General features: G+C 50.1%; 1 protein-coding gene across 1 annotated transcript in view; it reads right to left on the reverse strand.

Annotated features, from left to right (window-relative positions):
• Positions 1–13,634, reverse strand: part of LOC120846575 (axin) — a 32,874-nt gene that overhangs the window by 3,577 nt on the left and 15,663 nt on the right. Inside the window, exons 7-11 of the mRNA XM_040218399.3 lie at positions 13,476–13,590; positions 12,427–12,849; positions 9,597–9,844; positions 8,604–8,738; positions 7,032–7,229 (exon numbers count right to left, since the gene is read on the reverse strand). Of these exons, the coding sequence (XP_040074333.3) occupies positions 7,032–7,229; positions 8,604–8,738; positions 9,597–9,844; positions 12,427–12,849; positions 13,476–13,590 (1,119 nt within the window). The remainder of the gene's footprint in view (positions 1–7,031; positions 7,230–8,603; positions 8,739–9,596; positions 9,845–12,426; positions 12,850–13,475; positions 13,591–13,634) is intronic.

The following is a 13,634-nucleotide window of genomic DNA, read 5'->3' on the forward strand; positions in this document are numbered from 1 at the left end:
AGTGCTTTTCTCTTTCGGGATGTCATGGCCGTCGTCAACGCGCACGCACTCAGAAACGGCACTGTTCACGCAGTCGAGCTGTCGAGCGGAACAGAAACTGGAAGTGCAGCGTCCCGGCGTGCGTGCGGCGCGTAAACAACTCGCGCCGGAGAGAGAGGACAGATGAAAAGAAAGAGCAAGAGAGAACGAGCGTTTTCGCAGAGCTCAGCAAAGCCCAGTGAGGAGACCGGGAAAGGGGGGGGAAAGGAGTAAAGGAAAGGGGGGCGCCCGCGTGCCGCGCGGCCGCGCGATCCGCGCTGCGTGGTTCGGCCGTTCGGCTGTTCGGCTCTGCTTCGCTTCGCTTCAAGCCGGCGTGGCACCTTGGCGCACGGCGCGCCGAGGCGGCGAGGCGGCGAGGCGCCGCGATTCCGGCACTTTTGGACGTAACAACCGGGAAAGCAAACGTAACAGGCAGGAAACTAATACATGTATCTCTATGGAAGTAAAACGGGACCGGCGTTTTTGAACGCAACTGACAGGAAAACGTATCAACCAAGAACGTATCAACGAGGTTCTACTGTATAAGTGGCGTGAACTGTTTCAGTTATATTAAAATATTTTTTGTTCAGTATTTTAGATGAGAAAAGAAACAAACTCAGTTTAGAAAGTATGGAAACAAGAAATGACCTGTCGACATATACGCACGCATGGCGTCGGAGGTCATGCCCGCAGATCCTAGCAGACAATGCATGACGCCGGCAGCACACTTTGCAAGAAACGGAAGTATGAACTTCAGCGTTGTCAAGTTAAGACCGAGTTGGGGCTCAAAGGCTTCGCCAGCGCACTCTGGACGCTTACAAGGAGTGTCCTCTTACGATACTACTCCCAGCTTCGCAACTTCTATTGAGGATTCAGAGCTCCAACTCCGACAGACACAATAAATTCATGTTGGCAAGCGTGATGGAGGGCTGAAGCAAGCAACGAGCCGTTGATCAGCATGCGGCTGCAGGGGAAGCGACCATCAACGTAAGCCGCAGCCGATTGATCAGTCGCTTCGCATCTACCATTGGCCACCCAAGCCAGGACGAGGGACGTCAAGAAGGAGGTTATTTTTTGTTTGTTTGAGTCATCTTAACTTGCCTATAACACTTAAAATAAAGTGAATTTCGAGTAAAGAAAAGTTTCACTAAGTAACTGCATTCAGTGCGCTCAGGTTCGCTGCAAATTAAAAAAATTATTGCATCTCCACATGGTGAATGATGTTGATTGGGGCGAAGCTCTGGTGGTGATTGTCTGCGTAGACGCTGAGCTGCAGCATGCCGAGCCTTTCGTTCGTTTTCATCCATGTCAGAAAGAGAATGTGTGGTATGGAACGTGGTTAAATACGCATTTGAGCATTTGACCGCAGCGCCCTCTCGTCTATAAACGTTGACCCAATGCATGCAAAGTTTGACCCGATTATATACGCATTTGACCGCAGCGCCCTCTCCTGTATAGCCGTTGAGCGGCTACACGCAACGTTTCATCCATGACATCCCCAGCTCTTGAGTTACTACCACATCTCAGAGCCCCCCTTCTCGTCCCGCAGTCGTGGCCGAGTGGTTAAGGCGATGGACTAGAAATCCATCGGGGTCCCCCCCGCACAGGTTCAAACCCTGTCGACTGCGCAAACATTTTTTTTTTTTTATTTCATCATGTTTTTTTTTTCCCTACACGAGCACGTGAGCTCACGAGCACAAGAGCTCACGAGCACGAGAGCTCAAGAGCACGAGAGCTCAAGAGCACGAGAGCTCACGAGCACCAGCAAGATCGATGTGAGCACGGACGCCGGACGGACAAGGCTAGACCCTAAGCAGCTTCGCCCCTAAAACCAGTCGAAACGTTGCACGGAACCTTAAAGAAATGAAGGTGAGTCGGATCGAGTGTTTGACACGGGAGCGTATGTACGGACCATGTGCGGAAGCAAGATACGGGTCTGGGTACGTACACAAAAAATGGATTGGGTTGTTATGGTTAAAGGGGTTATGACACGCCAAAAATAAAATATTAGATACAGTAGAACCTCGTTGATACGTTCTTGGTTGATACGTTTTCCTGTCCGTTGCGTTCAAAAACGCCGGTCCCGTTTTACTTCCATAGAGATACATGTATTAGTTTCCTGCCTGTTACGTTTGCTTTCCCGGTTGTTACGTCCAAAAGTGCCGGAATCGCGGCGCCTCGGCGCCGAGGCGCGCCGTGCGCCAAGGTGCCACGCCGGCTTCGAAGCGAAGCGAAGCAGAGCCAAACAGCCGAACCACGCAGCGCGCATCGCGCGGCCGCGCGGCACGCGGGCGCCCTCCTTCCCTTTACTCCTTTCCCCCCCTTTCCCGGTCTCCTCACTGGGCTTTGCTGAGCTCTGCGAAAACGCTCGTTCTCTCTTGCTCTTTCTTTTCATCTGTCCTCTCTCTCCGGCGCGAGTTGTTTACGTGCCGCACGCACGCCGCGACGGCTGCACTTCCAGTACGCACGCTGCGACGGCTCCACTTCCAGTACGCACGCCGCAACGGCTGCACTTCCAGTTTCTGTTCCGCTCGGCAGCTCGACTGCGTGAACAGTGCCGTTTCTGAGTGCGTGCGCGTTGACGACGGCCATGACATCCCGAAAGAGAAAAGCACTCTCTTTTAAAGAGAAGTTTAACATACTTCGCACGGTGGATCGAAATCCCAGCCGGAAGAGGTCTGAGGTCGCAAGAGAGCTTGGACTCGCGCCGTCAACTTTAAACAGTATCGTCGCGAGACGAAAGGAGATCGAGGCGAAGGCTCCTTTCTACCAACCAGGCTTTAAACAGGCTCGGGGGGCAAAACACGCAAAGTTAGAGGAGGCCCTGTTGGTATGGTTCAAACAAGCCCGGGCATCTTGTGTCAACATCGACGGAGGCATTCTGCGAGAGAAGGCGCAAGAGATTGCTGATCGTTTGGATATCGCGGACTTTACGTGTTCCAACGGGTGGGTCGACCGCTTCAGAAAGCGTCACGGTATTTCGTACCGCGCGGTGAGCGGTGAAGCTGCCAGCGTTGATCCAATCTGTGTGGAAGCATTTAAGTCATCGCTGCCTTCGATCATCGCCGAGTACCACCCACGTGACGTTTTCAACGCCGACGAAGCTGGTCTTTTCTTCAATGTGCAGCCGACGAAGTCATTGAGCCTGAAAGGTGAAGCCTGCCACGGAGGAAAGAGTAGCAAGGAACGGCTTACTGTTCTACTGCGTTGCAATGAGGACGGGTCAGAAATGATGAAACCGTGGGTGATCGGAAAGTTCCGTAACCCGCGATGTTTAAAGAACCTTCGTCGGATGCCCTGCCACTACCGAAATAACACTCGTGCATGGATGACAAGTGCTCTTTTCGAGGAGTTTCTGCGATACCTTGACTCACGAATGGGGTCGCAAAACAGAAAGGCACTCCTGTTCATCGACAACTGTCCAGCCCACCCAAAGGAGTTGTCGTTTCTCAGGAACGTCCGGGTGGAGGATCTTCCTCCGAATGCCACGAGTCACCTCCAGCCGCTCGACGCGGGCATAATAAAAAATGTCAAGCACTTCTACCGGAAGTGGATTGTCCGGCGATCGCTTGCCATGGTGGAACGAGGTGACGCTCCGACCAAGCTCTCCATCCTAGATGCGATGCACTTTCTCGCTACAGCGTGGGACACCGTCTCTGCTACCACTGTGCAGCACTGCTTCCGCAAGTGCGGGTTTCAACGCGCGGGGCAAGTACAAGCGTTAACAAAAAACAACGCTGACGAAGATGCCGATGATTCTCAAGAAATGGAAGATGCTATGGCAAAAATGGGAGCTCCCATTACCTACTGCGAATATGCGTCGCTTGACGACAACGTCGTTACCTCTGAACCGCAGAGCATGGCGGACATTGTGGCCGACCTCACTACTGCCGACAACGAAGAAAGTGATGAAGAAGACGAGCAAAAAACGAACGATGACGCTGCACCCACGTTTGCGGACGCGATCGCTGCGTTGGACACCTTGCGCCGCTACGTAAACGTTCATGACTGCGCGGAGAGTGAGAGGGGACTGCGGCTTCTCGAGAAACGACTTCTACTGCATACCATTAATTCGAAGCGGCAGGTAGATATTACGCGCTTTTGTGAACGTGTCTGAGTCCAAAAGAGCTGCTTTCTATCTTATATAAAGTGCCTTTAAGTGCGTTATCGGTTGCTGCGCTTTCCCGGTTGATACGCTTTTTTTCCGCGGTCCCCTGAAAAACGTATCAACGAGGTTCTACTGTAACTATACTGCTGGGACCCATAATATGTTCTTATAATTCTGCTAAATTTGGTTTTGAAAATGGCGCGATAGTTTTGTGCTTAAATCGATTTATATGAGGGCCCCTCGGAGGAGCAGATCCGGGCGGAGCTGGAGGTTGGCTACATAGCCAGCCTCCAGCGCGGTGTCTCCTTGCACGCACCCACAGATTTGGCTCTCTTGGCGTCTCGAGCCTCAGCTGCCTCGTTTACCTTCCACGTTTCAAGCATGCGGTCCGTGACGATTACGTTTACGGCATCGCTCGCCTTGTGGAAGTGTTCGACATTGATCGCAGCAGCGATGAAAGTGATTGCTATCAAAAGATGTTGGAAGCTGTTCATTTCGACTGCGAGTCTGCGACCTGTTGGCGACCAGCTCCAGCGACGATGAGTTACGGACGAACTCGCCGTGGTCAGTGCCGCCCGGGAATATCTCGCAGGCGCATGCAGGTTAGAAGGTTAAAGGACCGGTGGCGAGAGCGAGAATAGCTTTCGGAATACCGAGTTCTGTGTGATCAGTTCTGATCGTACCGTGACGAGGAGGGCTTGGGCGATCACGGGGGCGCCTAGAATGAGAGAGTGTTCATGGTCACGTGGTTTATGGACACCATGGTGTGACTAACTTGGGCAATGTTGCCTGGTCGCCAGATGAAAATGATAAAAATTCGTAAATTGAATATTGCAATTACCAGAGCTCTAAAAATCGCGTAACTTGGTGTATATACTAAGTAGCCCCTGAGCATTCCATTTCAAGAATAATCTATCGGTTTAATTTTCGTGTCATAACCTCTTTAAGGCGAAACAACTTTACGTCAGGCTTGCCTGCGCGCCCTCCAACTTCTCAAGACAGTTGACATGTTTACAAAATATGTCATGAATATTCATGAAACTAAATGCCATGCACCCTACTTCACCAATATAAAATAATGCACTATCACAACAGAGGACCATATGCGTAAGATTAGTGCTCTTCATACGCTGGGTATCGGAATTTATCTTGCGCACTCTTTCGCAATGCGGATGCAAGGCTGAGGTAGTGCTCCGCACGCCAGCCTTCGGGCCCTAGTTTATCGTAGGATGAGACGGAGTATTGGCTCCCTTCTGACAGGCTACGGTGGATGCTAAGAGCCATCCTATGGCCCCCCACAAAATGGAGACAGCAAAAAGGAGCTTCAATTGCTCCGGTGCGAGTTTTCCAACTTTGACAACACGGCGGAAGACATGATGTGCGTGCTGGAAACCGTGTGTTCAGATGAGACTGTTCGCCTTTCTCTTTCTGTCCATGACTACAGTCAATCAAGCGCTGCGAACATATCACGTGACTCAGTGTATCGCTGCACCCCTCCAGAAGGGCGCACGACTCTCCTGCAACACTGGACTGGCTCCAACGGCTCGAAGGATTCACTGCAGTCCATTGTAAGGCGAAACGGGTATGACGAAAGGTGATGCCACTTTGTCCTAAACTCATCAATCTGCACAATGTCCTCGGCAAAAACCCCGACCAAATGGAGGTAGTTACCCTAGAAAACAGTGTCGACAATCGCGCCGTAAGAAAGACGACCCCTAGAAATGCATTGTCTAAAAGTAGTGTGGCATCGCCTTTTCGTCGAGGGACATCCCATTCCTTTCAAACACCTACGAGAACCCCCCCCCCCCCCTAAAAAAAAGATATTATAAATGTTAGGCTGGATAATCTTGCGAGTGCCACGTTTTTTTGGGCATTTTCCCAGCCTGCCAGAAACAAAATTTTTTTCCCAGCAACACTGTAGCGTGCTCTGCGAAGAGCATTAATTTATAAAAGACACTATGTTACGAAGAAAAAGTGAATTGATGTCTACATGCTTCCAACCTACAACATATTTCTCGTATTGTGCGTTTCGAGACACGGTAGTATGCAGTGGAGCCCCGACCTCGCGCCGTCAAGTCACTCTTTTGAGCAGCCTTGCTAGGCCTTTGCTTACTTGGAACTGTAGCTGCCTTGATTTTGCAGTCGTCGAATGTCGAATTCGTCGGTAAATCCTAGATCGCAATGTCTGCCACGAAGTTCGAGGTCGAAGTACACAGATTCGCCGTTTTGCAATGCCTGAGGCCCACTAGAGCGACAGACAAGACAAACAACCGACACCGACGAGCCTCGTGCATGTGCAGCGTGCAGGCGAAGGTAGGTAGCTTTGCCAGGCCTGCAGTCTTTTGGTGCTCGTGAAGTAAGCGCGAGCGATTTGAAGCCTGCCAAAAGACACCTTCGCGTGCATCCCGCACAGGCACGGAGCCCGTCGGTGTCGACTGTTTTTGTTTGTTGCTCTAGTAGTGCCTGGACATTACGACTGAGGAGCGCGCCAAAACAAAACTCGCCCAAAACAAAAAAATCTACACGCCCTCAAAAAGTGAGACTACAAGAAAAAACATTGTTTTCATTGCTTGCACGTACATGCCGCTACATGTAAAAAAAAAAAAATAGAAAAAAAAGATTACAGCTTGGTTGGGAGGAACACAGATCAAACCAGAACTCGAACCACACCAGAGTGTCCACGAGAGTATTAGGGTGAGGCACTCAATAAAGCAATAAAACAAGCGTTCCAACTTCCGTTCCCATCCTCGTCGCCAATATTACGTTGCAGTCTTGGTCGCCGGCACAGCGGCCACGAAGAGGAGATGCGTACGCCGCGAACTTCGAACCCAAAAATCTGATCTTTATCGCGATGTGGATGCTCTATATACAAAATGACACCGACACAACAGAGGCACACACTCACTTGGTCTTAGCTGCTTGCTGCACTGCCAGCGGGTAGTTGACTTCCAGCCGCCGCCGTGCTTCGACCAGCTGGGTCATGGTGTCCAGAGGCTGCTGCTGGGACGGCTGGAATCCGGATTCGGGCCCGGGGCCCCAGCCGGAACCAGAGACGGAGCCGCATCCAGACATCCCGCCGCCGAACGGCCGGCTGCGCGTCGGCCTGCGGGAACCACGTCGTGGTAAGTGGTGGCCCATCAACGACGCAGAATCTTAGCTCAATACATTGCAATCCACTTATAAGGATAATGAAAAAACCTAAAACTTCAATCGTTATAACCGATTATTGTTGTATCTGGACTAGAAACTGATCATTTTAAGCAGTACATTGTTATACGTGGTATCGTTATAAGTGGATCGAAGTGTATTAGCATATCTACTCAATCCTAAGTGCCCCCCTCCTTTTTTAGATTCGAAGGATGCCAAATGTTCCAAAATTTCAGCAAAGAAATATTACTCTAAAAGACACATGCAAAAGAAAAAGAATTTTTTTTTTAAAACAACCTGGATAGAAAAAGGAAGTCGTAATACAAATTTACCAGCAAAAAGAAAAATTTTGAGAGCTATATTTACGGCGCGGTACGAATTTGTAGTTGGGGCCCGTGGGTGCCAACTACTTAGGCTTAGTATAATTTTTTTTTTTCCTGAAACCCACATTCGTGAAATTTGAGTGTGGTATAAGCGCCGTCTAAAGAAACCGTTGTGAAAAGTCTCAATACACTCTGTCCGTTGGATTACTTACACTAATTTGTTTGCCCAAACAGCACTCGGAAACACCCTACAGACCAGCGATTCTCAACCACTGATATTTCGGGAACCCCTTCTGGATTGGTGAAAGTGATGGGTGGAATTGAACGATTACGACGACTAAAGTAGACTTTGAAGCAACTTTGAAACTCAAAAATGGAGAACAATCAACCCTGGACACTCTGCACACACTGTTTTCTCTTTTAGCTTCGTAGGACAGCCAGCAGCAAAAAAAAAAAAAAGAACAGTTTCATTGTTTGGTTTGACCGACCCCTGATCGCATCGAGGACCCCAAGGAGGCCTTCAGGGACCCCCTTTTGAGAACCACTGCCGTAGATGCTACCGGCAGACCATTCAAGACTACCGTGATATCCCGAGAGATTGTCCGCCTAAAATCGGTAGCAAATCAAACGAGAATAAGGGGCAAGCAAACTTTCAATGTGCCATAAAGACAAGTTGAAAAAAAATACTAGTTTTAGGTTTTGTGACCCTTGAAACTCGTGATTGCAGGAAGGAAACGATGAACCAAAGACGACTGTCCTTCCCAGTCTCAGCAATGTTCGCTGATCTCTTACCTTGATCAGATAACACCGTTTTTGCCAAGGTCCCAGGGCCCTGGAATTACTAGAAGTGGGCTATCTTTTGCTCTTTCAAAAAAAAAAAAAATAGCAAATGGGGCCGAAAATAGGGGGCAGGCTATCTTTCGGCGGTGAGGCATCTCTCAAGACGTCACGGTAGCCCAATTTACGGTGGAAGGCAAGACCACGCTGGGCGCGCCGCCGTTCCTCACCCCAAGGAGTTCTGCTTCGAGCGCGACGAAGTGCCCGACGTAGCCGACTTCTTGTGGGAGCGGGAGTCCCTCTCGCCGTCCGGTGGACTGAGGGGGTACCCAGGGACCTTGTGGTTCAGGATCCAAGTGTTCACCCTGCACGCGGAGGCAGAGTGAGCTCCTCGATAGTACAACTTCGAAACTGGCGGGCGTTGCCTTCACACACGTGAAGGCCGACGTGTACAAAATCCGCTGGTGGATTGTGGAGCTTCCCAAGACTAAACGCATTTTCGGAATACCCAGTCTTTATACCCTTCACGGCACACGATTTGTTATTTCTGAATTCGAAACAGCTCTTGAGAAAAAAGAAAATGAAGAAAATGCCAAAACAGATGTTCGAATTTTGCTTTTCCTCGGGGCGACGCCGCAGGCTGTGCGACCTACGAGTCGAGCGGGCAGCCTAAAAAGACAGAATTTCGCATTTCCTTTTTTTCTTTGCTGGCGCGAGTTTTTTCGGCATCTGTTTCACACCGTCCAGCTTCTTGTAAGCCATCGGGAACAAGCTGTACTGCCCCCCCCCCCCCCCCCCCCCATTGCAATGTTTGACGTCACGTTTACGGTGTTGCTGGTAGAGTCTCTCGGACCGAATTTAGTTCAATAACTTTGCGATGACAAAAATATTTGTGACTTGTAATTCGGGTTTCTAGTCCAGGTGTTTCTATCTATATGTCGAAGCGATTTTGAGGCAAGTCGGCAACTATAGAAATTTCTCCGGAGTCGGAGTCTCAACCACCCCCCCAAATCGTCCCTTCCGCATTGACAGACAGCTGCCATTCGTCGTTCGTCTGTCGTAACTCCCCCATTTGAAACGTCGAATATGACGTGCTCACTCAAACGCAGCACGACCTCGAATCCCTTGCACGGCGCGTGAAGGGTATGTTCCCACTCGCCATTTTAGGGCACAATGCAACGAACGAACGAATGATTAAACGAGCCAACGAGAGACAGGCGCACCGTTCGGCAGACCCTTGCACCGCAGGCAGGGGTTCGCAGGCGGCGCTTGTGCCGCTGTCCAGCCCCGAGTCGGAGGGTTGCGGCCCCCCACGGGGCGCCCGCGTGAGGGGCGCGTTGGGAACGCCCCCTCCACCGCCGCCCCCTCCACAGGGACCTTGGGCCCGCCTCCGCACCCCATGTGGCACCCCGTCCTCATCCGGGGAGAAGTCCCGCACGGCACCGCTGTCGCTCGAGCAGGCATCACGCTCCTGTGACAAGAACCGGAGGCACGGGATATAAAAACTTTTACGACGGTGGTACCTTCAATAGTAGCATCAACCTCTACGGCAGTGATTACACATTTGAAAGTGCCCACCTAAACTTGAAACTGTACGCACTGTGGGAGGTACATCTTCGGAGAACCATAAACATTATGTTCACACAGAGTTACACTTTGCTGGGGTATTTAAATTTTTTTTAAATGAGACGCTCCCTTTGCATATTGTCCGCTCTTGCGGAAGTGCCAAAGGAAGGGCTGGCTCTTTCAATTCAGACTTTACACTTTTCGGAATAAAATTCAGGGGATTTAGATTCTATTTAAATTAAATCCTCTGAATTTAATTCAGGGGATTTAATACTTTGAATTAAATTCAAAGGGTTAAAGAGTTTCTCCGTTGTCATCCGACGAAGTAACTCTTTAAAGTACCTCAGGTAAGGAATCCGAAGTCGCTGGTATGTCGCGGAAGAGGACATGCCAAAATGGAACCGAACGGACAAAGAATTACGACTTCTCGCCTTCTACATTTTTATTCAATGCTTCTGAACCTAAACAGCTTGCAAGCGCTGAACGTGCTTTCGCTATATAATTAAGAAAACACCCGTGCGCTGATCCCTGCTTTATAGCATTCCCTCGGAAACAAAACCCGACCACTGGAAAACATCTGTTGGGGAAAAAAAAATTTAACACAGGGCTAAAGTGGTGGACTTCGGCCAATTAACAACCCGAAAGGGCGGTGCAACAATTTTCGGACTTCGGCCAATTGACTTTGTGAATTTTTGTGCGTTGCCTATGGAAGGACGAACAGAAAGCCATTTCTTCTTACGCAAGCTAGTTTTAATTAAAAAAAAAAAAAAGGAAAGAAACAAATAGAAATTTGGAGGACCCTTATAAAAAGCCATATGCAAAGGGAAAAACCTTATTTTAAAGAGCCTGGATGGGAAAAGGATGTCATAAAATGAATTTACAACAAACAAAAATATTTTTAGTACTATATTTACGGCCCAAAACGAATTTGTAGTTGCCACCCATGAGAGCCGCCGTGCTGCGCTGCCACCGCCGTAAGATACGCCGGAGCCATTCAGCGCCGCCACTGAAATTCCCAACAGCTGCCCGCCGTCGCCGCCGCACACCGAGCGTAGCACTCCGCCGGTTGAATGCGTTTCTCCAAGTTGCCGCCGGAAGGGAAGACTCCGTCGCGTCGCCGTTGCCAACTTCTGACTGGCGCACAGGTCTATCATGTGGTTCTTGCGCTCTTTCGGGAGCTTCCTATGGGAGCTAGAAGTTACTTAATAACTGTTGTTTTTTCTTGTTGCACCTAAAACAAAGATTAATAACTAATTTTTAGAGCCCACAGAAGCTTCCAAAAGAGCACAAGCACCATGTGACCACAGTGGCACACAAAGACGGTTTGCCACATGGCTGACGGTAAGCGTAGCGGCGGAGGGGACTGGTTTCGTTGACTTCTGTGTACTCTCGATGACGGCACACCATGGTTCCGGTGACCTCCCCACGCGGCTGCAGACCGGCTAATTATGTCTTTTCCTCTTCGATGGCGCAGCGGAATCTCAGCATTTCGGGAGAAGACGGTGCGTTTTCTCTGACTTGTGCCCAGGGAAACAATAAAAAGGAATTCAAGCTGCGACTTCTTTCAACATTAAAATAACTGCACTGCCCCTTTCAAAGGTTCCTTACTCTACCTCTAGTTTTACTTCCCGGGTAACCCTTATCACCACTGTAAGAAACCCCGAGGTAAATTTGCAAGGACTACGAGCCGATTAGGGGATGTTGCAGTTTCTGCATGCCACAACATGCTCTAACTATATTGCATTTCAAACATTATAAAATGCATGTTGTACATGAAAAGAGTTTTCAACGACATTCCGAGCTACCAAGCAGATTTTCATGTTGGACTTTAACAATAGAAAAGAAATAAAAAGGAGTCAGCAATGTATGTTTCCCTAAATTGCTCTATTGTTTTCACTATTTATCCATTTTTGTCACGTTTCCCAACAATGTTCCAATGATTCCCCTACTTTTCTGTATTTGCACCAACAATCTTCCAAAAATTTTCGACTCCGCCATTTTTCCCGAGATTCAACGATTTCCAGGCCTCCCCACAAAATTTCCCCCAAGTACCCTCCTTTTTCCCCACCTTTTCCAGGTACTTCCCCACAATATCTCTTAGATTCTCCGTCTTCGGGGAAGTTCCAGAACTTCCCAAAAAATTTCCCAATGTCCACGTCTCCCCACAATTACCTTTTCTTTCCACTCATCTCAACCAGATCCTTCCCCACAATTTCCTTCAGGATCCCTCATAAAGGTCATAATGTTTCCTAACTTCCCCCAAAACACCACAACTTCCAGATCTCCCCACAAAACTTCCCCTAATTCCCTCCTTCCTCCCCAGCTTTTCCAGGCAGTTTGATACAATTTACCCTCCCTCCCCATTTTTCCCCATTTACTCCCCCATCGGTCAACATTAAAGCCAACTTTTGTGCAACCGCAATGAAACCAGCTCAGGTCAAAATGGAAAAAAGAAAGGAAAAAGGCAGCCGACCGCAATCTCCTTACCTTACGCAGCTTCAGCTGGTGCCCCAGCACCGCGTAGGGCGACATGGACGCTGCCGCCGCAGCCCGCCTCCGCGGCGACGTCGACCTCGGCGGCGTCTGCGTCAACGGCGAGTCGAAGACCCTCGACACGTGCTCGTCCAGGATGCTCTGCGAGTTCACCTCCTCCCCCGCCAGCCCCAGGAACTTCTCGGCGCAGAACGCGGGGTCGGCTTGCTGGCCGGGCACGGCCGAAGCCGTAGCCGCAGCCCCGCCGGAGGGAAGCCGGGCGTTGGGGAAGTCCTCAGCCTGGGCGCGGTGGAAGCGCTCCATCTTCTCCCCGCAGTCGGCCTGCTTCTTGACGGCCCGCAGCTTTTCAATGATGGAAGCCGCAAACTGGGCCGGGTCTTTCTCGGCCAGGCTGTACGGGTGGTCCATCTGCGTGCGCTGGGGGGGCCGGGGAAACGGACGAATGGGGTCACGTCTAGTTAATAAGGATGCCCCGCCATACGGACAATGTTTCTAGGGACGAACTGGGGGAACACGTGCAGTTCTGGCTTGGACCGCATTAATTAATTGGCTCTGGTTTTTGTTGTAAATCTAGCTTCAAATTTAGCTATTTTGGGAATTCTAGCTCAAAATCTATATACATTTGAAAATTTAAATTCTAAACTTAGCTAGTTCCCCCTCCAACCCCCTCTCCCCATGGTCACTGATCATGGGAAGCGGGGGTATGGTTAAAGCCTAGGTCAGCAAAATGTTGAAATCCACCTCTGATGCTAAGGCTATCCTTTTGTCTACTGTACCACATAAACTTCCATTACGCAAATTCGTTAGCGATAAGTATGTAGGATATGCATGTGATGCAACGCGGTACCAAGGTGCGACGCGACATTACCCCACGGCTTGGTGTACAACGTTATCTGACCTATAAACGTCGCCGACGTCGTGCCGCAAAAGTCGCAGCGAGCATGTTCAAGAGAGACCACCATGCATTGTTTCTGCTATCCTTGAGACGGCGGCCCTGCACGGCGAGAAATGGCAGCCGCTGCACAAAAGCGACGGGGCCTCACCGGGATGATGACGTGCTCCCCCAGCGAGTCCCGGTTGATGTTGGCGTTCTTGCGGATGGCGGCCCCCTGGCTCGCCCGCTGGCTCCGTGTCTCCTTCGTTGGTGGATTGGCATCCCTGCAAAAGTGCGACGCCATCTTTCACACCACATCTCGTACCCC

The sequence above is a fragment of the Ixodes scapularis genome, unplaced genomic scaffold (genome assembly GCF_016920785.2).
Source record: "Ixodes scapularis isolate PalLabHiFi unplaced genomic scaffold, ASM1692078v2 PGA_scaffold6__148_contigs__length_123643588, whole genome shotgun sequence".
Lineage (NCBI taxonomy): Eukaryota > Metazoa > Arthropoda > Arachnida > Ixodida > Ixodidae > Ixodes > Ixodes scapularis.